This window comes from Narcine bancroftii, chromosome 11 (genome assembly GCF_036971445.1).
Source record: "Narcine bancroftii isolate sNarBan1 chromosome 11, sNarBan1.hap1, whole genome shotgun sequence".
NCBI classification, from domain to species: domain Eukaryota; kingdom Metazoa; phylum Chordata; class Chondrichthyes; order Torpediniformes; family Narcinidae; genus Narcine; species Narcine bancroftii.
In genome coordinates, this window is record NC_091479.1 from 75,562,038 (window position 1) to 75,587,739 (window position 25,702).

At 39.1% G+C, this 25,702-nt stretch overlaps 1 protein-coding gene across 8 annotated transcripts in view; it reads left to right on the forward strand.

Annotated features, from left to right (window-relative positions):
- The window catches only part of bicd1a (bicaudal D homolog 1a), a 178,998-nt gene that overhangs the window by 95,307 nt on the left and 57,989 nt on the right, over window positions 1–25,702 (forward strand). For all 8 annotated transcript variants that reach the window (XR_011346592.1, XR_011346593.1, XR_011346594.1 and 5 more), the window contains exons 3-4: window positions 12,982–13,134; window positions 25,018–25,455. Coding sequence is in view for 5 of the 8 variants with exons in the window: in XM_069903451.1 (XP_069759552.1) it covers window positions 12,982–13,134; window positions 25,018–25,455 (591 nt within the window). In the remaining 3 variants the exon portion in view is untranslated. The remainder of the gene's footprint in view (window positions 1–12,981; window positions 13,135–25,017; window positions 25,456–25,702) is intronic.

Below are 25,702 nucleotides of genomic sequence, written 5' to 3' on the forward strand. Positions count from 1 at the left end.
ATAAAGTTGAACTTCATTTCATATTTCCAGCATCAAAAAAAATTATTAAAATTGAGGGAGTATTTTATATTGGCAACATTAGCTGAGGGGCCACCTTTCAAAAGATCAGAAAAGAAATGTTGTCGCATCAAAATTCACACTTTTCCTTTGAACTCCTGTGCTGATCCACTGGCTCATCTGCTAAATAATATCTGCCTGCTTGTTTTTTTTGTTTTTCTCAAGACTGTGTGGGCTGTTCCTTCTTGTCAATGCAAACTGCTGTGTAATTAGCAGTGAGGTGCAGATTGCCAATCAGTTCAATGATATTAAGCAAAAATAATATGTTTATTGGTGAGGCATGGATGCTTGTTTCTCATTGCTGATCAGTGAGATGGGAAGAATCAGAACACCATGAAATTTGTTGTTTTGTGGCAGCGTTACAGTACAAATATTACTATGAATGACATTTTAAAATAAATAGTGCAAGAAAATAGGGCAAAGTGAGGTAATGCCTGTGGTTCATTGTCCATTCTGAAATGGCAGAGGGGAAGAAACTGTTGTATGTTACTGGGCATTCATCCCGATTGTAGCAGTGTGAAGGGGGCATGGCTTTGTTGTGATGGAGGCTACTTTCTAAGACACCGCCTCTTGTAGATGTCCTTGACGAGTAAAAACTGGTGCCCGCAATGTCACTGGCTGAGTTAACAACTCTGGAGATTTTTTCCTGTCCTGTGCATTTGGACCTCCATACTAGACAGTGATGCAACCAGGCAGATGCTCTCTATAGTATATTCACCTCTAGATTCTTTTGAGAGTCTCTGGTGCCATACCACGTCTCCTCCAACTCATCATGAGATATAGCTGCCTGAGAGACTTTTGTGATTGGATTGACATTGGGCCCCCCTGGACATATCTTCAGAGAAGTTCACACCCAAGAATTTGGAGCCTTGAGTCTCTTCACTGCTGACCCCTCATTGAGGACTGGTTTGTATTCTCCTCATTTCCTCCTAAAGTCCACAATCAGCTGCTTGGTTTTACTTGTGTTGAGTGCAAGTTTTCTGTTGTGGCATCACACAACTAGCTGATCTATTCTCCATCCTGTATACTTCCTTAATGTCGTCTGTGACAACTGAGGTGTCATTAGCAAATTTGTAGACGGCTTGAATCGTGCCCAGCAACAGAGTTGTGGGTGTAGAGTGAGTAGAGCAGTGGGCATCCTTGAGGTGCTCCTGTGTTGATCATCAGTGAGGAGGAGATGTTTCCATTTCATACTGACTGTGGTCTTCTGACAAGGAAGTCAAACATTCAATTGCGATGTGGGGTGCAGAGGCCTATGTTTTGGACCTTGTTGACCAGCACTGAGGGAATGATGGTGTTGGAGGCTGAGCTGTATTTGATGAAGAGCAGCTGATTGTATGAGTTGTTGCTTTTGAGGTGATCCAGAACTGAGAGGAGAGCCAGTGATATTGTGTCTGCTGTGGAGTGATTGTGACAATAGGCGATTATAATGGGTCCAGTCCTTTGCTTAGGTACATATTAATTCTGGCCATGACCAGCCTTACAAAGCATTTATCACAGTATATTTTATTGCTACTGGATGATTGATGCCATTTTGAAGCAGGTGGGAATCTCTGACTGCAGCAATAAGAGATTGAAAATATCCGTGAACACTCTGGCTAGATGGTTGGGATAGATTTTCAGTACCCTGCCACAGGACCTGTTGCCTTGTGAGGGTTTACCCTCTTCATTGTTGTTCTGACATTGTTATCATAGGGTCATCAGCCTCTGCAGGAGTTCTCCTCCTCAAGGCGAGCATAAAAGGTGTTCAGCTCATGGATGGTGAAGCATCATAGCCATTTATGGTGTTCAGCCTCATTGAAGGTCAATGTCTTCAGAATCCTTGACTGGTATTTGTGTGCTTTGAAATCTTTCTATGGTGTTAATTATGATAAGTGGCAACTTGCAATTCTGCTCAAAATTGATGAACTGCAAGCTGCAAGATCCTTTTGTAGCCTTGATGATGAGTAAGGTGTGAGCTGCCAATGCATTCTGTTACAGCAGAGAGCATGCAAAGTGCGAAGGTGAGCTGTAACAAATTGATGATCAATGAGACATGAGCTGCCAATATGAAATGTAGCATTGAAGATTATTAAAACATGGACTGTCAAGGTGGTCTGAACCAATTGATGAGGACATATCTGTGCATTTACCATTGATGAGGACATATCTGTGCATTTTAATTGCCTAATGTGGAATTGATGCCTGGTGTGGTGTGGATTGTTGGTGTGTTTTGGAGAATACTAGGGCACTGAGTAGTGTATGGTAAATGCTCTTTGCAGCAGTTATATTCATGAGGTAAAGACAGTAGATGTTCTCAACCTTGATGAGCAATGAAATATGAATTGTCAAAACACTTGATCGTAAGCATCGAACTACAAATCCAGACTCTTCGTGGATTGGGTGGGTCTGGATTTTCGGATTTTCTGGATTCTTGGGCAGTACTTTTTAACTTTGAGGAATAAAGAAGAGATGAATAGGTACATTTTGATAGCTTATTCATTGGAAAATTCAGCATGGTTCATTGGTCAAAATGAGCAATTTTAAAGAAAAATAAAGACACCTGTTGCCACTGTGCATCTGTGGCACTTTCTCATGGACGCGCGCACACAAAGCCCACAAAATTTAAAAAGTTTGAGTATTTTTCATAGTCCAGGTTTTCGGGTGGTCACGACTTGTGGCATCGAGGTTTTTGGACTGTATGCTGCAGCATTAATTGAGGATTGGATTTTCAGAACCTTCTACACAATGATGACACGGAGGGGGATGAGTTCGACACATTCTGTGGCAAACGTGATCGCTGAAGTGTCAGTTACCAATGGGTTTTGTTGCACGGACACGGTGAGGTGTGAACTGTCAAATCACTTGCAACATAAATGAGCAAGGAGATGTGGAATTACGTGTTCAGTATTACTGTAAAAATGTGTTGCGCAACAGACTGTCAATGAATTCTGCAGCGGGAATAAGCAATGTGTTGCTGTCACCTGATTCCCGTGTATCTTTTTATAACCTTGCTTAGTGGTCAAGGTTTTCGATTTGCAATTTTTTTTGGTTTAGGATTTTTTTTTTTTCTTTTTATTCTTTTTTTTGATTTCGATAATAAAATAGATAACTATTTTGCTCAATTGTGAATAATGTAAACATTGATAAAATTATTATAGAAGGAGAAGGAAGGAGAATTGTAAACCTTTTTTGTGGTTAAATCTTATTATTATGAGTGTTTTCTGGATTTCCTTATTATGAAAATATTGTATAATGTTTTAAATATTTTTCTTGAATCTTGTGGCATATTGTACTGTATAATTATACTGTACAATAATTGTATTGTACAATTATTCATATTTGTGAAACATCAAAAATATTTGAAAAAGAAAGCAATATGCCGCAGACATCAGTGTGTTCTGCAGCAGTGATATACAGTGTGCTACAGACTGCCAACGTAACGGTAGCACGGAGGAGTAATTATTTTTGGAATGACGGAAGCCATTCAGCCCATCAGCCCTGTGTTGTCCTCCAGCAGAGTGATCCTCAGTCCCATTCCCTCTCTGTTCAATTTCCTGCAACCCCACAACCAAGAAAAAAAACAAACACATTTTCTCTCACCTGCTCACCCCATTGAATTCTTTGCCATTTACCCAAGGGAAGGGAAAAATGATTATCAATGCCACAGCATACTGTGGAAAGTGGAATTGTCAGAATGGGCATTTAAGCAATCATCTCTTTTTGGGATGTGGGTGGAATCAAGAAGATCTGTCAGAAACACACTTATAACCCTCACACAGACAGCACCCAAGACAAGATTAAACCTTGTCCCCTGGAGATGAGGCAGCATTAGGAACTGTTGTGCTACCCTGCTACAGTAGGTGTTCATCATGGTAAATGCATTAGCAAGTAGTGAGGTGTGGTTTGTCAGAACATTCAGTTGGATTGGTGAGCAGTGATTATTAAAGCATTTTGTTTCACCCGTGAACAAAGGAGTGCAGCTGTGCATGGGTTACATGGCCATGGAAAGCAGTGAAGTATTGTGTCAATTCATTCTTTCCCGCTGATGGTGGTTAATGTATTCGGTGGCATGGACAAAATATGAAGAAATGTGTTCTGTACAGTTGATCAGAACTGAGATGTCGATTATGAACGCATATGTAGCAAAGACATGTATTTTGATCTGGTTAGTAAACGTGTTTTGTCACATTAAAGACATTGTCATGCGTGGATTACCCATGCACGATCCAGATCACCAGGCATTTTGTGTAATACTGCTGACTTGTGATGTGCAATAAAACACTGATATTCTGAGCTGTGGAATGCCAATCTGTTCTGCACTATTGATGAGCAGTGCCACTGAGTGCTGTGGCCTGTCAATGGAATCAGTACTGTGGACAAGCAGCGACATTCTGGCAGTGGGGCATTTTGTAACAGTTACGATTAGCAAAGGGTAAATTAGTTCTGCAACATTGAGCAGCGAGCGGCATACAGTAAATTGGTTTTGTAGCATGATGAGCAATGGGTTTTCTTGCATTGATTAATGAACTGCAAACAGTGAATGTACGTGCTCTGTAGGCTTCTAATCACTGTGATACGGTCAATATAATCAAAAGAACTGCTGAGCAATGGGGTGTTGACTAACAATGAGTTCTGCACCATGGATGAGCAGAGAGGGTGGATATCAACAGACTGTATTCTGAATTATTGATGGTCATTATGTTTTGCAGCACTGAGGAGCTGGGTGGGCGACTGGCCAGTCTATTCTCTAATACTGATGAATAGTAAAATGTGAATCATTCTTTCCTGGAGTGTGGGCAGGCATATGGTGAAAGCATTTTGTAGAATTGATGAGCCATGATGTAGCAATGTATCTGTCGTACATTGTAGTACTGAAGACAAAAAGGGGCAGGCACGAAATGCGTTCTAAAGCTCTGTGATTTGTGACCGCGAACTGCCAATGTATTCTGCAGTTGGTGTAGATTGTTCAATGCATTTTGTAGCATAAATAATCAATGAGGTGTGGATTTTCAATGCATTTGCAGCAGAGATGTGGAGATGGCGAATGAATGAGCCCCCCCCATATGATGAAAACAATTTGAGGCATTGATTAACACTAAGGTGTGAATGTTGAGTGTGTTTGCAAACATTTACAAGAAGTGCATTTTGTAGTACTGTACTGACGAGCACTGAGGTGTACATTGTTTATGAATAATGTTCGTAGATACAGCATGGCAATCAAGCATTATATTGGTTTAAATTGTGCGCTCCAGAACTGATGACTTGTAAATACAGACCGTCAGTGTGTTCTGCTGCACCGGTCAGTACTGCGGTATGGTCTTGCAGTGTGTTCTGCCGCACCGATCAATACTGCAGTACAAACTGTCAGTGTGTTCTGCTGCACCGATCGGTACTGCGGTACGGTTTTGCGGTGTGTTCTGCAGCACCGATCGGTCCTGCGGTACGGGCTGGCGGTGTGTTCTGCAGCACCGATCGGTACTGCGGTACGGTCTGGCGGTGTGTTCTGCAGCACCGATTGGTACTGCGGTACGGTCTGGTGGTGTGTTCTGCAGCACCGATCAGTACTGCGGTACGGTCTGGCAGTGTGTTCTGCAACATTCCACAGCACTCGGAGAATTCAGGTGTTGTCCTCAATATACTTTGTGGTATTGATGAGTTTGAGGAGTTTTAGTTAAACACCTTGTAACATTGATGATTAGTGTAGCATGATCTGTTAATAGATTCTGTGGGACTGATGGTCATTGAGTGTGTTAGCAATGTGTTCTGCACCATTATTGAGCAGAGAAATGTGGATTATTTGCACTGATGGATAATAATTTGTTTTGGAGCAATGATGAAACAAACATCGATTACCAAAGCAACAGCATATTATGGAGAGTGGAATTGCCAGAATGCCTAAGCATTGAGCTACTGATGGTAAATGCATTCTATAAAATTTTTTGGTAATATGTGCAGACCAGACAGTTGGTGTGTTGTGCAGCTCCCATCAGCGTGTGGTCCGGACAGTCAGTGTATTGTGCAGTGCCCACCAGCGTGTGGTCCAGGCAGTCGGTGTGTTGTGCAGCTCCCATCAGCGTGTGGTCCGGACAGTCAATGTATTGTGCAGTGCCCACCAGCGTGTGTTCCAGGCAGTCGGTGTATTGTACAGTCCCCATCAGCAGTGTGGTCCAGACAGGCGGTGTGTTGTGCAGCGCCCATCAGCAGTGTGGTCCAGGCGGTCGGTATGTTGTGCAGTGCGGTCCAGACAGTCGGTGTATTGTACAGTCCCCATCAGCAATGTGGTCCAGGCAGTTGGTGTGTTGTGCAGCTCCCATCAGTGTGTGGTCCAGACAGTCAGTGTATTGTGCAGTGCCCACCAGCGTGTGGTCCAGGCAGTCAGTGTATTGTACAGTCCCCATCAGCAATCAGTTGCATTGATGATGTGCAGAAAGTTTATGCTTTCTGTGACATTGAAGAATGTTGGACTGTGAATGTGTTGAGCCATTAGGTGTGAATTATCATTGTATTTTTCAGAATTGAAGACCAATGAGATGCAGGGACAGTAACATGCATTTGTAGAATTGACGACTTGTAACCTGCAGAAGAGTTGTGCATTCTCGAACACCTCTAGGGCAGTCGATCCCTTTGATGACCAGAGGTGAAACTTTTTGGGCAAATGGAAGAGCAAATGTCTTTAACCACTGCATGTTCTCACACAATTTGTGGAGGGGAAATTACAGTATTTGGGCTTAGGGACATTGAACAATATGTCCGAGCAAGTAACAACCTGTATCGGAACATTGAAAAACAAAAGAGATGGTTGTTGATTTCAAGAGGGCCCACAAGGGACCACACTTTGCTGACCATTGAACGGCTCCACCATTGAGGTTGTCAAGAGTATCAAGTTCCTTGGAGTGCACTTGGAGGAGAACCTCACATGGTCTCTTAACAGAAGCTCCATATCCAAGAAAGCCCAGCAGCGCCTCTACTTCCTGCGAAGGCTGAGGGAAGTTCATCTCCCACCCTCCACCCTCACTACATTCTACAAAGGATGTATTGAGATTATCATGTGAAACTGCATCACTGCCTAGTTTGGAAGCTGTACCTCCTCAGACCACAAGACCCTGTAGAGGATAGTGAAATCAGTGGAGAGGGGTGTTCTGTCTTCCTACCCTGAAGGACATTTACAACACCCAATGCAGGTGAAAGGCAATAAACATTGTGAAGGACTCCACACTCCCCTCAAGTAAACTGTTCTCCCTTCTGCCATCTGGTAGGAGGTACTGCAGCACTCAGGCCCTTGTGTGCAGATTGGCCCCCCAAGCCATCAGACTCCTGAACTCCCAGAACATTTGAGGATAGGGTACTGTAGACTGTTATAGTATAAGCCTTAATATTTTAATGTGTTTAAGTTCTATATTAACATATTTATGTAAATATGCTCCGTAGTTCTGGAGAAATGCTATCTCGTCTTTACTGTGCAAGCATGGTGTGAATGATAAATAAAGATGACTTGATCTGAGGTGATCATCCAAGTGGTGGAGTTGGCTTCCTCTCTCTTCCTGGATCTTCACAATGGTAGAAGTCGTGGGTTTGAGAGGTGTTACTGAAGAAACATTGATAAATTTCTGCAGTCATTGCAGACACTTCAGGTGAAGTGTGACATGCCAATTAACAGGCTGGTTTGTCCTGATTATGTCAAACTAATTGATTCATTGGTTCAAAGTCTTAATTTTTATGAACAGCTTGTTGGCACACTTATTATTTCTGTCATGATCATGTCACCCAGCACAACTGGGATTCCTCAACAATTACTGAAGGCCTGATGATTGCCTTATTAACTTTTTACCACGGGTCCAAGATTTGATGTTCAACATGTGTCAATTTATCAATAGACCGTCTTCTCTTGCTGGACTTGTGCGTTTAATTTTTCTTACTGATTAAAGTTTGATTAGTTGGTTCAAATGAAAAATTAATTAGAATAAAAATGTTTTTGTTATTTACTGGAAGCTCTTTCTGAAGGTGCATGCTGAATACCTTGCATTTCAATTTTGAAATCAAAGAACATTGTGTGGTTGCTTGATTTGCATTTTAGCAAAACAAAATAAGAAGAGAAAAAGTGACTCTTAACTATCAAATTATGGAACAGTAGGATAACCTATGTAAGTGCTCTCAGCTTACATGGTAAAATGGGCAATTCAAAAATTTTTCCATAGACAGCAAAGAGAAAGTTAATTGAGGCAAGATGGTCCACTGTCTTCCAACCCAGGATGGCATTGGGTCTTTGTGTTTGTCAGTGATCGGGTTAGATCTCATCAGTATCTTGACCAAAGAGAGGATTGATAGAATTTAATTATTGGAATTTGCAGAAAGTTAAATATCTAAAAATAATTTTGAGCTGAGGCAATGTAGAAGACATTGTTTTGTCTAATGTATTTCTGATGGCGATTTGACCTGTCATTCAGTACAACGTTCCTGCTCATTCCAAGTGTCCTAGATTTATTTTCACCATGCACTTATCCTCTTATTGCAAGTGTATTTAGTGTGTTACTGAAATGCTTCCTCATCTTGAAAGGGAATCAGAAATTACATTATCCTTGCCTTTAATAAGAGCTATCATTAAATCATATTCTTGCAAAATTAAACTCCAATTTAACAATCATTTATTTTTATTTTTCATTTTACTTAAAAGAACTAAAGGATTATGATCAGTGTAAACAACAATCGGTCCCCAAGCATTGCATATGTAAACATTGAAATATTGCAAAGCCCAGACAAGGGACAATACTTTTTCAATAGTAGAATAATTCTTTTGATGTTGATTGAATTTTGTAGATATTTACTGGATGGTCAATATCATCACAATTATTCTTTTGTAATCGCACAGTTCCTGATGCTTCATTGCGAGCATCTACTGCTAAATTAAATGTGTTTTCAAAGTCAGATGACTTGAGCAAAGGTTTTTGAAAATAAAATGGCTTTCAATTTGTCAAATGCTTCCTGAAAAATGGTTGCCCAAATAAACTTTTCACCCTTTTTCAAAAGGTTAGTCAAAGGAAGGACAGTATCAGCAAACTTTTTATAGAACTTTCTATAATACCCTACCATTGCTAAACATCTAACAGCTTTCTTACCTGTGGGAATGGGAAACTCAGGAATCGTCTGACCTTTAGCTTGAAAAGGTGCCACTTTTCCTTGACCAACAACATAACCAAGATATGTAACAATAGCAAGGAAAAATATGCCTTTAGCTAAACTAACCGTAAAGTTTGCTTCCGAAAGTTTGTTGAACATTTTCCCTAATGCAAACATATGTGCTTCCCAGGTGTCATCTTCAGTAACCAAATGGTTAATATAAGCATCGTATGCTCTAAATCTTGAATCACAGAATTTTAATTTCTTCAACTAACACCAACTCTTTCAGACTATTAGAGTCACCATTTATCTTTTTTGACGTGCACCATCTAAGTCAAAGCACATAGCTTTTTCATATGCAAAAATCTGTATATGAATTTCTCAAATTCCTGAATTTTTGTCTCTAAGTGTCTGGAACCAATTCATAAGCTTTAAGCACAGCTTGTTTTACAGTGTCTAATTATAAGGGCTGGCTGAGTATTCCCTTTGATTACACCCTGTAACATGAGGGACCAATGGTTTCTTGACCATTTCAAACTCTCAGCAACTTTCTCAAAATGCTGAAAATATTTATCAGTGTCAGCCTCAATAAATGGAGGAACTAACTTCACCTCTCTACTAGTCATAAAACTCTCATGAGGACCATGAGATGAATCCCTCCTTGTCTCCTATTGCTTTCAAAATCCTTTGGTTTATCAGCTTTGTTTTTCTAGCTCTATCAAAAACAATCTTTGCCTTTCGACTTTCTCTTTGTTTTTCAACTTCTTTCTTTGTTTCTCTGCTTCACTCACCTCAGATCTACTTTTTTTCATACCCTATCTCCAGTGCACATAGCTCAAGTTTCTTTTGTTCTCTCTCAAACTCAAATCTACGTTTTTCTAACTTAAACTGTTGCAACTGCTGCTCAAGGGATTTACTCTCAGGAAATTGTTTTTAACTCCTCCTCTCCAAAAATCCCCTCTTTTGCATAGTGGTCAACTATAACTTTCTGAATTACTTTTTTTTTCATCTTCTGTTTTACCTACACAAGTTTCAACTTTTTGAGCAATATTCAACAACTCATTCAAATCTGCAAAGATTGGCAATTCCAAAAACGTATCGATATCCATTGCTGTTTCTTTTCCACACAGACAAGCCTTTTAGTTGGCTTTTTAACAGTCAAATTGATTAAATTTCTTTAATCAATCAAATTTAAAATTAATCAATCAATAAGCTCCAATTTTGGTTCAATCCCATTCTGGCCCCCAATTTCTTACAACCTAGCAGCAATAGAAATTGACCAAGATTATGTTATCTTCAAAACAATCATTTTTATTAATAACTATGTTTTATTTAAACTTAAATCTAAACTTAACCCCACTATATGCAAATGTATATGTGTATGTGGTAGATCCCAAACCCTACAGTTCAGGCACGATTCTGAAAAGTCAATTTCAAAGTTCTCAAAATGCACAAATTTGTGTAGAGTTGCTTTCAGATAAATGTTCCTTCATATGAATGATTTGTTTTTAACAATTCCCCACTCTTGCATGGAGGTTACAGAACTTGTGATTGCCACAATGATTTCATAAACCCAGCCAAGGGTTTTAGATGAAATGACCATTAAAATGGCCACAGTAGGACTGCTCTCTCAACGAGAAAAGACCGCCATCTTTTCCAAAGCCACTTTGATTCTGTGTTCCTCGCTTGACAAGGAGAACATGATAGCAGACTTTTCTCATTACTGACTTCAGGTGAAACTTATTCGTCATGTTAAGATGCTTTCTTAAAGTGTCATAATTACTTGATATCACTACTCGCTCTGTTTCCAAAAGCAAATGGTCTCTGGCTTGCTACATAGGCCAACAAACAAATGGCTGTTTGCTTACACAGTTGCCTTTCTGAGCAAACATTCATTGACTTCAGCATTTCTATGGAACAATCAACACAAGTTTATTGCTCTGTTCACAGCTGGACCGAGCAGACACAGCATCTCTGGTGATGTTCTCTGTGCATAAGTGTCTTAGTGTGTGTTTGCCTGTTTCCAACCCACAAGTTACCTCTCTAAAATATAATACATTATAACTTAAAGATTAAATCTGTAACTGTGTCCAATAATAGTCGACCAACAATGATGGATTCCATTTGCCTCGATACCACTTTTTCATGTCGCAATGTCCTGATGAAACCTTTCACCACATTTGTCTCTGACTGCACCAAGATCAGCAGGGAAGACGTCCAAATGCAAAAAAAAATCTAAATTTCTATGACACACTGCACCTCATGGTTTTGTACACTTGAAGTAGACAACGAGATAGACAACAGACTCGCCAAGGCAAATAGCGCCTTTGGAAGACTACACAAAAGAGTCTGGAAAAACAAACAACTGAGAAACCTCACAAAGATCAGCGTATACAGAGCCGTTGTCATACCCACACTCCTGTTCGGCTCCGAATCATGGGTCCTCTACCGGCATCACCTACGGCTCCTAGAACGCTTCCACTAGCATTGTCTCCGCTCCATCCTCAACATTCATTGGAGCGACTTCATCCCCAACATCGAAGTACTCGAGATGGCAGAGGCCGACAGCATCGAATCCATGCTGCTGAAGATCCAACTGCGCTGGGTAGGTCACGTGTCCATAATAGAGGACCATCGCCTTCCCAAGATCGTGTTATATGGCGAGCTCTCCACTGGCCACCGTGACAGAGGTGCACCAAAGAAGAGGGACAAGGACTGCCTAAAGAAATCTCTTGGTGCCTGCCACATTGACCACCGCCAGTGGGCTGATATCGCCTCAAACCGTGCATCTTGGCGCCTCACAGTTCGGCGGGCAGCAACCTCCTTTGAAAAAGACCGCAGGGCCCACCTCACTGACAAAAGACAAAGGAGGAAAAACCCAACACCCAACCCCAACCAACCAATTTTCCCCTGCAACTGCTGCAACCGTGTCTGCCTGTCCCGCATCGGACTTGTCAGCCACAAACGAGCCTGCAGCTGATGTGGACATTTACCCCCTCCATAAATCTTCGACCGCGAAGCCAAGCCAAAGAAAAGAAGAAAATATGACAGGAAATCACAAAACAAGGTTATATCCTTTTTTTAAAAAAAAGAAATGTGATAGGAAAATTTAGGTGATTTCCATGATCACCAGCCCAAAATCCATAAAATACACCCAAAAATATTCAGGAAGTAAAATCATTGTTGTCCAGTGTAATTGGTTTTTGTTTCTGCTGAATTAAAGGCAAGAACAATTACCAGAAGATCCTGTCTCTGGTTGCTCACCAATGACCTGTCAGTGAGTGAACACGTGTGGACAGCGCATCTGTACATAGTGTTGATTACTTGTATTGAAAAGCTAGACTAGAATTGTACATGTTGGAGAACATAATGAAATATAATACGGAAGGTGCAGCACAGGGTTCAATAAGTTCATATTGTGAATGATGGTTTATTTTAAGAACATCCTTTTTTTAACTTTATTATCTGATAGTCTCTTCTATTGGAACAAAAAATTAGTGGAATGTTGAATCTGTTTTGTAATGGTAGCCTCTGTCAAAAGTTAAATGACAAAAAAATTCTACTCTTCTGATTGGTACCAGGTTTAGGAGGAAGTATTTTACAAAACTTATCTACATTTATTAATGAAGATTCAGGCCAATGGTGGAAGTCAGAACTGAATCATATTTTGCAGTAGTGTGTGTTACCATTGTGACCAAAATGTTATCTGGTTGTCGGGACAATTTCCCCAAATTGAAAAGGAAGCCCCTCAAATAGATTCCCTTGGGAAGGCAGTAGATCAGTAAATTAAATGAATCAGCTCATTTGTCTTTGTTGTTTCCTTCTAAGAATAATGAAATGCTGGAGGTACAGCGAACACGAATGAAAGATGAAATACGTGAGTACAAGTTTCGCGAGGCACGACTACTGCAGGACTACACTGAGTTAGAAGAGGAGAACATCACTCTGCAAAAGCTTGTCTCAACTCTCAAGCAAAATCAGGTATGTCGTGTGGGTGGGGCTTCATTAAATGCTGCCAGCTGTCAGCAAATCATAAATTTGAAATATCTTACATAGTAAGGTAGCACTTCAATTCCTTGTGAACTTTGCAGTTTTTTTTGCATGTGTTGGTCAAGTATTATCTATGGGCTCATCTAAAGGTTTAGCCTGCTCTTTGTGTAAATCGTTACTTATTGCAGGTTAAAAGTGCACACGACTTACAAAGACATTGCATGGACCTCAGTATGATATAAGATTGAACTGGAGGCACTATTTTATTAAGAAATGCAATTTGTTTATCCTTGAAGCATTATGCATGGCATTTGTTCTGTGCATTCAACAGGATAAGGGTTTAATTAAACAAAATTAAAAACAATTATATAAATTTTTACAAAATGATTTGTTTACTTTGAGGTGCATAAAATTCAGATTGTCCATTTCTATGATTGGTCGGTGATGGGGGGGGTGGGGGTGGGGGTGGAATCATTGCTGATCCCCTTCAGTAATTTTACATTTATTTAGAATGTATACTTTTAGTTTGTTCTCCCACTACGTAAAGGTTCCTGCTTGAACAGATGCCAGGTTTTTGTGCAAAATTAAGCAGACTCAACTCTTCATCTAAAGTGTGATGGGGATTACCTGACAATAGCAAAACAAGAGAAATATTTGCAAATGGGCCTCATTCCTCAATACAATTTGGGGCCATCTCACCATGAGAATCCATTGCCTTTTCTTTTGCTTTTTAATGACATTAATTCCTTGTTAGATCAAGCATGATAGCATTGTGCAAATATTTAGAAACTTAATTTGATACATTTTTGCAATGAAGATGGCCATAGTATTGATTGTTCATCATTTGCTAAATATTTAATATAATTAAAAATCCATCCAGAAGAAAAAAAATCACTTGTAAGAAATTCTCTATTTACTCTATTTAAAATTTAGTTCCAACAAAATCTTCCATAATTGGTGAGTTTTTGTTGGTATAGATTAAATACATTCTAAAGTTCACCAGACACAATTTTATAGAGGGTTCTATCATGGGTTTTGGGAACTGTCCAAAGGATATCTTGATACTATACTTTTTGATGCAACAATACCCTTGGGGCAATTCAATGCAAACAAAACACAACCAAGAATCAGATGTTTAAAGAGGTAAAATGGACTCTGATGACTTGTGCAAGATTTGCAGCTTGTGCTAGTATTTGGAAACTAGATAAACATGCTAAGTAATGCTGATCAAAGACTGGGTGACTGCAAGCAAGTACTCAAGGGTTCATGAATAAAGCCTTTGGTGGTATTATTCATCAAACATTTCTTTGTTGGATGAACAGAGATTTTGCGCAAATGGCACAATAAATATCAAGGATATTAATTCTCTAACTCTGAAGTGTCAGTAATGATTTCAACCAGAAATCTAGACACTTCTGAAAGATTAATTCTTGTGGGACAAAATAGTGCACCATGTATAAACTCCAAATGATAATTCAACCTAACACCCTATCACTTCAAAAAACAATTAAGGTAGTATGGGCCACTCAGGGGAAAGGGGAGGAAATGATATGGTGACCAGTTTTTCTCTTCTCCTGAAGTCTTGCAATCAATGACTGCATTCTACAATCAGTAGATGGTCAGGACATTCAAAGTTAACTTCCCTTCCATCTCTGGGCCAGAGGGCATCCTGCAAGGCCAGAAAAATGGGAGAGAAACAGAATAATTTTTCAAATGAAAACAAAACAGATGGAAAAAAAAAGGTCAAAAAGAAGGCTTTCTTCTTGAAATAAGCTTTGGAACTTCCTAGAATATTTGCTCCCATTGTCACTGCCTTCCCATTTTTAAAGTATTTGGAGTGATTGCTGAGTGAATTTTGTTGAGTGACTGAACAAATAAGTTTCAGTGAGTTAAGCTGTGTTTGGGTGGAAGTTCATTGTGATGCACCTCTGGAAAGTGGGACATGAAACTGGCAGTGTCAATAGGATAATGGGGGTCAAAGTCGGGCTTGTCTATAATTAAAAATTCAGAAATGCCAGAGAAACTTATTTATTGGAGGTAGATATATTACCAATGTTTCAGGCCTGAGCCCTTTTTCAAGGTATAAGCAAAAAGCACGCAGGTGCCTGAATTAAAGACTGTGGAAAGAAAGCAGGAAGAATAGGAGGGGGGGGGGGGAAATCCTGACCAACAGACAAAAGTTGTGAATAGCGTAGATCTCCCAGTGGCCACCCTTTCAATTCCCTGTCCCATTCCCTTGCTGACATGTCTGTTCATGGTCTCATGCACTGTCAGACTGAGACCACCCGCAAATTGGAGGATCAACACCTCCTCTTCCGTCTGGGCACCATCCAACCAGATAGCATTAACTTTCTGTGTACTTCATGCGCCTGCCCGGTTTTTGCTTATACCCTGAAGAGCTCAGGCCCAAAATATTGGTAATATATCTTTACCTCCAATAGATGCTGCAAGACTGGCTGAGTTTGTGTTTTTACTACAATCACAATGTCTGTAGACTTTAGTGTTTCACTCTTTTCTATAATTAATGCAACAATGAACAACTTAGATGATTCATTGCTGTGCATTTTGTTTTTGCAATCATCTCTCAAGGAACAACACTTGCCGGATAATGGGTTCTTTTGAACAGTGTCTTCCTATCATTGGGCTTCTGACTCATTGCAGAGGTTACAACAGATATCTATGGCTTTAAGAGCAGGCAACATAGTAGACTATCTCAACCTGTTTGACAAGGGGCATGCATAAAATAAGGTGGAACAGAGAAAACAAAAGATAAACTAATTTCCAAAATTAAAATCATTTAAATGACAATTTCAGTGTTAGTGATGTCTTTTTGACAGTTTAAAGAAACATCCCATAATCTTGAATGTATCAATTCTAATTTCTCCTCTATAAAATTATGCAAATTCATTGCTCCTCATGCATTTGCTACCATATGAGGTCAGCTTCTGGAGGAACAGAGCGATGTCTGGATCTGTCTCCAACCTCACTTGTCACACTCTTGAACGAGCTCCCAATTTATCCCAGAACAACAGTAATTGCTGTTGGCTTCACTGTAATCAGTTACACAAAATCCTGTGCTGCATACTTTCCAAAGAAACTGTTTATACACTGAAAATCAAGCTATTGCCACCCAATTTAAAGCCTTGATGTATCTGGATGCAAGTTGAATTGCATCTTGTATGGAATTAGTTGAAACCAAAAGGCAGGAATTGTTTTCAAAAGTTCCCTTTGTTTATTTTATCCTTTCTTAAGAGATTGTGAACATGTCCACAGTGAAAGAACAATCCCTGAGGAAAGGGGAACCTGTGAATAAAGTAGGATTTATTTGTGGATTTGTGGATTTTAAAACACTGACTTCTGATTCACTAACCTCTCTCTCTGGCCCTTGTCATTTAGTGAAAGATTAATTGAGGTGCCACAGTAATTCTTACTATAATAAATAATCTGTTGCTATCAACATTCTTCATTGCTGTCAATAGAATTACCAACTCCTGTAACATTACATGGCTTCTGTGGAGGATCGGGGTTGATCCTCGATCCAGGTTCTGGGGTGAGGTCTCAGTCAGAAGTTTACTCCTGAGGAATGGAGGACATTTCTTTTGCTAATTCCCTGTGGGAGGTTTGTCACCTCCGCAGAGGATTTAGGAGCTCCCCGAATGTACAAATACATGGGTTTGTATACCCTGCCCCAATCTGATTTTAACCAATCACAAAACTGGCTTTGCCCATATGACAAGCATTACCCATCAGCATTACGCTACACACTATTCATCTACAAATTGCATCATTTTGTGGACCAATCACAGAAACAGGTTCCCCTTTCCTCAGGGATTGTTCTTGCAGGTGACGTGATCTAGGAAACTCCAGGTTAGTGGAAAATTTACCAGCTTGGCATAAGTCATGGGGCCCCTCACTTCTCTGAATATTTACAACCCTCTGCATTCTTATACAAAGCAGCAAGGCAGATGTAGGCATTAATTAATATTGATCAATCTACATCAGTCACACCCTTATTTCTTGCTTTCAACTTTGCCATCCCATTTCCGTACTGTAAATTGTTATATGTTATATGGTTATGTTGGTAATAAATTATGCCAGGTACTCTGTGAGGCAACTGCTGTAGCTACAATCCTTCCTGCTTGAGAACTCCACTCTCTCTGATGCATTCACACAATGCAACATCTTCAGCAGAATCTCTTCCCACAAGTCACCCTGATGGGAAAGCTTGGCTTTCAGTCAGATGGGAATCGCTGTGAAGAAAGAAACGGGCCAAGGTAACAGATGTCTGATCCTAGCGGAGGTGGGGGGAGTTATGCCGTAGTTGGTGGTCTGTAGTGGGGGCTGACAGTCTGTCAGGTGGCTCAGGATCCATAAACAGTGGTATATAATCACTTAGTTCTCCCCAAGCTATTCTTAATTTCCTTTAAGCCAATGGGGTTTCCAAAGCCAGAAATACAACTGTCCTCCACACTAAAATGTGCAGTAGCAGAAAGTTAAAGCTTCCTTTGCATTCTTATCATGACATTTTGCCTTCAGAGTGTTTGTTTGGTTACCTTACTCCAGTTTAACATTTGTAAAGCATGTTGCAGTAAAAATCTGATGTTCTGCTACCTGACTATTTGCAGATTCGATTGGGTTGATGTATGTCTTGTCAGGTTATGCTTTGTCATACTCCCTACTCAGTGGACCCCTCGTTCATGAACTACCTTCAAACTTACCTGATTCACTCGAAAATTTATAATAAAACTGCCTAACATATAAAGCTGAATTTAAAAGTACATGGGGGGGGAGGGGGTATGAAGAGAAATAGCATCTGATCATCCAGAAAATCAGCTCGTCTGGGACCACCCAAGTTCTCAACCGCTGGGTTATTGGAATTTTATTGTTATCAGTAACTTGGAACGTATTTGGTTTTTTTTTAAGACCTGAACGTCCATACTTACACATGCTAAAATTTCCTTCCAATATCTATAGAAACCTCCATTTTGCCTTGGTACAAAATGTGAGGGGGGAATAAACTGTGAATCCGGAATATCATATGACATTTCTCACCGCGAATTCTTCCCAGTTTGGCATTCCACGGAGGTACAGAGGTACAACAAGATGGTCAATTCAAGGAGACTGGAGAAAGTAAAAATGAAACACCCCTCAAGATAAAGTAAAATTGTTTTTAAAGAGCAGCGGAGCATCAGTAGAGAGCCTTTCTCACTGCCTAGTTTTCGTTTCCATTAATGTCAATCAGGTTTAACAAACTTCCAATTCACTATTATCCACTTTGTATTCTTGCCTAACCCTAACTCTAAAGTCTCAATGTCAAATTTCAAAGTTAAATATCTTCTTGCACATTCTACACTTGACGAACAGTATATGATTCTAATCTCAGCCTGTCTTTGAGCCTGGGTGCACACTGATCACAAACATTTTCCAAGTGGAAGGAATAATGTGACCATAATGAATCAATAATGCTGATTTCTACCCCCCCCCCCCCCCCCCCCACTCCACGATTCTTCTTTGGGAAGTTCATCAGTTTTGGTCGATGATAACCTATAGGATTTAGTTTAATAGAAGGTTGCAAGTAGAGCCTGATGCAACATTCCACAGTCGGTCACAACTTGCAGAGACCTCGCCAAAATATTGAAATTTGATCTGCAAATTTATTTAAACATCCATTAGGAAGTTTACATTTCTATTCATAAAATTAAAAATTTTAGGTATTTTTAGTGACCGTTTTTCAAGGTTTTGCACTCAAGTAATGGGAAGATTTCTAATTAGGATTGCGGATGGGAAGATAACAAAAGAAAATGTTGCTTATGTATTCTTTTGATTGGCATTGGTGGAAAGCATTGGATAAAGATGAACAGACAGAGAGGGAATAAAACTCAAGTCAGGTCAGGAGCCAGAAGATGAGAAATAGTTTGTGTAATTTTGTTATTTTGTTCTAATTATCAGTAGCGTTAACATTATGTGCTGTTTTTCCATTGCACGTTCTTCATTGTCAACCATGGATTCTACTGAATGGTGTTAGGAATCAAAGCAAGATCTTGGACCACTGTACATTTGTTGAACTACTTTAATGCAACCTGAGAATACATGTCCACTAGTCCCAAGCATGTGCAATTAGTCAATTTGCTTGAAACCAGCTCCACATATTTCTTGAATTGACCACAATGAAAGGTAAATTGGAGAAATTATTGTTGGAATCCCATCTAACTTGCTTTCTCAGGATATTGATCTAATTCTATATTATGAATCAGACTAGAATCTAATCTCTCACAATTTTGAGTTCATAAGGGTGAATAATTAACACTCTGTAGGTTGAGGCAATCATTTTAGTCATTAGGTTTAAATCATGAGTTAAACCAATAATTGTGTTTCCCAACAAAGTAAACTGAGTGATGGAAAGAAGTATTTGGCCAACAAAATTCGAATGTTTTATGTATTGCAAATTGAAAACACCGAAGTTCATAAATTATGTGTGAAGAGAAAATACCATTTCTGTGAGATGTGCTGTCTCTCTTTTCAAATGTGTATCTGGTCTCGTTAGCATTTTTTTTGGTATTGTATATGAAATGTGCATCTTCTCTGTTGTAAATTCCTAATTACATCTCTTCTGATGCAGGTCATTGCACTCTATCTCTCCGTGGGAAAAAGTGTGAGTGATATCACTAGAGCAGTAGGCTATTAGATTAATGCATTGTGCTTCTCTTGTGCTGCTATGGGAGGGGCTTTTCCTTCACTGTAGGATTGAGGTTGATGAAAATACATTAGCAGATTCAGAAGTGGAACATTCACCAAAAGATTACAACCTGCAGTGACCTCTCCAAAATATTGAAATGTGCTCTGTAAATGTTCTAAACATCCAGTGGAAGGTTACATTTCTATTTATAAAATTCAAAATTCTTATTAACATTTTTTCTTCTATTTGAACTTAGGAAATTGGGGGAAATTTTGATTTGTGATACAATGAAGGACACTGTTCCAAAATCCACTTGATGAACATTTCTCTTGCCTAAATGTTGACTTCAATGGAAATGAAAACCAGGCAATGTATTTAAGTGGTAGCCAGGTCAATATTCTGTATTTACCCATGATCTTAAATCAAAATAATCCCAAACTTTCCCAAAGAGGATTATATAAAAAAAAAATTCCTTCCCTCACTCTAGGTATATGTACATTTCACTTTTCACTAGCAGATGGAATAGCCAGATTACCTGTTACCAGATAGATGTAACAATAATTATTAAAATAGTATGGATTAATCCACCCAGTGATTTCCCTGTGGTGTCTTCATTGCGTATTTCTCCTTGACTAGAACATTTTGTGCACCAACTCATCTTACTTTACCATTCAATGTACAGTTCAATAAATTATCCGTATCCCTCAGAAGGAAATGCTTTATGTTTGGAGTGATTCAATAGTCCAAGGACAACATCATTGATTTGCACCATTACTATTGATCCCAGAGACAATATGATGATACAGCAAGTAATTATTTTAAATAGAAAAAAAAAAATTAATGAGTACAATTTGTTTTTAATACCATGATTTAAAAATTATAGAAGTACAGTATTTGCCAATTATTTTAAATAAATGCTTGGGGAATGAAGAGTGAGAAATGTGCAGGATGTAGAATGTGTCTTCTACTGAGACGTTAACAATAATCTCTCAAACTTCTCTTTAAATTATTGAGTTTTATAGGAAATATACCATTAGGATAGGATGGGCAATTAAATTATCAGTTAGTGGTGAATCAGTATTGAGGCCTCACCTATCTGTCCTAGTTCTCAGCAACATTGATAATTAACTGAATTTGCTTATGACATATATGGGGAATAATAGAATCTGAGATGGTATTGGAGATATTAATTGACTGAGCAACAATAAACAATATGGCAAGCAAATGTAAAGTTCAGACTGAAAATTGATGGAATGGAATGCTATCTGGATGAAAAGCTGAAAGGCTTGAAATTTTATATCCCAAAGATAAGTCATTTGGCCACCATAAATTGCCACGTGTGGAAATGAGTGAGTGCTAGAATCTGGAGAGTTGATAGGACTATGCGAAGAATAAAATGGGATGAGTACACGTTGGTGCTTGATGGATGGGACAAAGGTCCTGTTTCTGTCTCGTGTAATTAATAACTATGTCTCCGTGTGTGTGGCTATTAAAATGCCATGGACAGTTCAACATGGTAGTCAAAAATGGATGAAATGCTGGTTTTGTATCTCTGAACCATAAGTCATGCATTTTACATTAAAAGTTATAGTTAGAACACAATGCAGTTACCGCAGCGCTATTACAGTGACAGCGCTCAGGTTTGAAACCGGCGCTGTCTGTAAGGAGTTTGTATGTTCTTCCTGGTCTGTGTGGGTTTCCTCCAGGTGCTCTGGTTTCCTTCCATCCTTCAAAGCGTACGGGGTTGTCGGCTGTCGGAGGTTTGGGCAGCATGGGCTTGTGGGCTGGAAAAGCCTGTTACCGTGCTGGATATCTAAATTTAAATTTAAACTGGTGTGCTATCAGTGATTCAGGGCACCACATCATACCAAGAATATTCAAGCCTTGAAGGGATGTCAAATTAGATTTACTATAATTTTCAATATTAAGCAAAACTAATGGGGGGACAGAGAGAAAAAAAATTCTCTAAAATTAGGGCCAGGGTTTTTAGATGTGAAATTAATCCTTGTTAGTTTAGACGTGAAACTAATCCTTGCTAGTTGCTAGTTTTAAAAGTGTTCAGTAGACGTAATGCAAATTTGTGTGCTTGGATCTCACATCAGCCATAATCTTTTTAATGGCAGCATAGATTTGAGCGATTAAATGGCCTCCTTTCAATCCGGTGTTCCTGGATTGGAAACCTACCCTTCTTCAGTGTGGTTATAAATATAAAAGATATAGTACTGAAACGTTTGATTATGGTTGGGTTGAAGTCTAGGAAAACTCAAGAAATATTAATGAAATTCTAAAAATAACACTTCTCATCCACCACTTCAATCTTAACGATTATCCATACATCACTCAAACAGCAGCAAGGACCAGGTATAGCAGAAAGAGCTTCTCTCTACCCTAACTTTGTGGTCACACCACGGCATTCAGTACTTGACAAGTTTAGAAATAGAAATGTTTTATTGGACAGTAATATTTATGATGTCATAAACATAGCGTAATGTGACCTGATGTTACTCTTTCCTTGGAGCCAATCATATACCTTTGAAACATAAAACTTTCAGATATATAATATCTGTAAATATTAAATGGTTATTAAATCAGGATGTAAAATTCAGTTGTTCTGGTGATTGTTCAGATTGTCACATCACTAACAGCTTTGCTAGTTTACACACACTGCTGGATTCTAAGGTTGTGCTATTCCTTGCATTGAGCTGTTTTGTGATTTCACTTCCTCCTGCCAGTACTTCCTATTCACTTGGATGTGAGAACCCCTCCCCTTTTCCTCCCAGCATTCTTCCTCTCTTTTGCCCCCTTTGGTGGTGAATGGGGAGGGAAATCTTTGTTGGAAAATGTACAACATTTTAAAAGCTTAATGCTGTACGACTTTTTATATAGTGTGCTCTGCTGAGGTTAGCTCTGCTTAATTTCTGACAAATGTACCTACAAAAAAAAATCAAATTTTTGCTCTAATGGTCAATGTATTTAGGGGCACTCCCATTTTTCTCACCCTTGGAAAAATAATGAGCTTTCTCTTAAGAAGTGAAAGAGATTCGGGTCCACGTAAGCACAGAGCAGATGTTGGAAAAAGTTGAGAATGCTGCAGATCCTCTCTGCAGCAGGACTCCCCTGAGGTAACCCTAAACTGTCAATTAATCTGCAAATCATCTGCTTCAGTTGTCTTTTGTGTAAATCTCTATAAAGATAACCAATCTTTCTCCTCAGGGGGGGTAAAAGAAACTTCACGATTTTTGAATGTTATTCATGCAATCATTTCTCAAGTCATGTTTTCTTTTAAAATTAATGAATGTCTAATTTTGTTTACTGGCTTATTATGTTCATGTGCATAGAAGCAACAGCTTATCAAATGACTGAAAATAATTATTTCCTGTGACCACAAAACAGGCTTTATAATTTTGTGTTCTGCATGACTATCTAAGGTGTATTAACTTTAAGACAAGACGTATTGCTGGTGAGATTGCAAGTACAGCACAAACGGATGGTCAGTTACCACCTGGCAGAGAGTGGCAGTGCACAGAACCTGGTTCCCAGCTTGTTGTCCATGGATGCTCAGTGTGCATGCCAACTTTACTTTCATTGACTTTTCCAAAAGATTAAACATAAACTGCTCAATGGCATTAGAATTAAACATAGCCTCCAAATTGCTGAACATTGCACACACTCTTCAGATAAAAACTTGGGAAACTTTTGCACCAAGCTTATGCACCAAGCTACCTTCCAAGCATATTCTTACTTTTTTTTTCTGTCTCGAGGAGATATTGACTGGAATTTTGTCTTCTGAAACAGTAGAGTCAATAATTGTATTAAAATAGCATTGAGAAAGGGAAATGATCATTTTTGTGTGGACAGAGAAACTGAATAGTGAAAAAATATAATTTCCTGGTCAACAGTCATCTTTTTGTCCATACATTCACATTTTGTGACATTGGGCTCATTATCAAAATTGCAATGAATAAGGGTGTGAAAGGATCAGAGATATTTAAAATGACCAAAATCACAATGTTGAAGGAACTCGGACATGTAATTGGTACAGGTTTATCTAGCCTTGTAATAAATTCACCAAATGCATTTAAGATTCCTAAGTGTAACGTTTTATAAAGATTTGGAAATGTCTTGCGCAGTGAATTGAATATCTGTTGCACAATTACGAGAAATATCATGTGTAAATCTAATTTGTTAGATGATATTTTTGTATAGAAAATCAAACAGACACTTGTTAAACTGAGTGATATGGGTAGTGATGATTATGAAGGTGCATTTAAACCTTTTGTAAAGGTTTCACAGCAGCAATTATAACAAAGATGAGACAGAATTGGAGGAAGAGAGACTTGAACATTGAAGAAATGAGTTTAGAATTAAAAACATGACGTAAAGGTTGATGGTAATGAATCTACATTGCATTATTTTTGAAAAATGTATTGAATCAACTGATTTGAAATTTGGAAAACGATAGAAAAAAAAGTGCCATGTTTAAGTTAGTGATCAGTTCCATCTTCCATTTGCATCAATTAACAAACCATTCCCTTTCTTCTACACAACAGTGCTCGAAGAAAGTAAACCTCAAAGGCAGCATTATCGGTATGAAGTGACCCACCACACTGATTTCTACCTCTGTTAAAACTACTCGCCAAATGTTTATGCCAACCATCTTGGTCATCTACTAACAATGAAGTTGCTGCAGTAGGGCATTTCTGGGCCTCCTCAAAATCCATGCTCTTTGTAAGCATTCCCATAACATGACGAGATAAAGATTATGGAGGGAACTTTTAACAATGTCATTGGTTCCACCACCCCATCCTGTGCCAATAACAAAAAAAAAGAAAACTGCATACGCATTTTGCACAGAAGGACTAAAGCTCCAGGAACCAAACTCCGTGCCTGCCTCTGGTGCATCAGGCTAGTTTTACAGGGGATCATCTAGCTGATGAGCTCTCCAGAATTCAGAGAGTTGAGTGCATGTCTACACCCCTGTTAAGCTGAGAATCTTGGTTTGGAAGGCAGTTCAGTCTCTGTCTTCCTGGTGACAGCCATGTGTCTTGTGTGTTGTGGAATCCTAAGCAGTTTCACCAACATCAAGTCAATACTTGAGTCCCTTTTAAACATCTGAAGGATGAATCACTCCTTAAGGATTAATGGATAAATTAGATGACAATTGCAAGAAGCTAAATATTTGTACTCTGTCCATTCAGGTAGAATATGAAGGGCTCAAACATGAGATTAAACGTCTGGAAGAGGAGACCGTGCTGCTCAATAGTCAGCTGGAGGATGCCATACGGTTAAAGGAGATCGCTGAACATCAATTGGAGGAAGCACTGGAGACATTAAAGAACGAACGTGAACAGAAGAACAATTTACGCAAGGAACTCTCGCAGTACATCAACATGAGTGACAGCATGTACAACAACCACATAAACATTGCTGTTGATGGACTAAAATTCTCAGAGGATGGAAATGAGCCCAACAATGATGATAAAGTAAATGGACACATCCACGGCTCTTTGGTAAAACTTAATGGTGATTACCGAACATCAACAACCAGAAAAACCGACAGTCCAGCTCTGGTGTCCGATCTCTTCAGTGAGCTTAACATTTCAGAAATGCAAAAACTTAAGCAACAACTTATACAGGTATTTACTTCTGTTTTTACTCTCTTGTCCTTCAGATTTTTTTTGCCTCTGGGTTTTCTGCTTTTTATTTCCCTGCCTTCTCATTTTCCCCTTCACTCTTCTCCTTGGATAATTTTAACTCTCCCTTTAATTACTTCCAAAAGTCCCATATTGACCATCAGTAACATGCCAACAACTTTCCCATCAGTTCTTCTGTGAAGAACCTAAGACAACTCCTCCTCTGTGGATGTGCATCTGCAGCTCACAT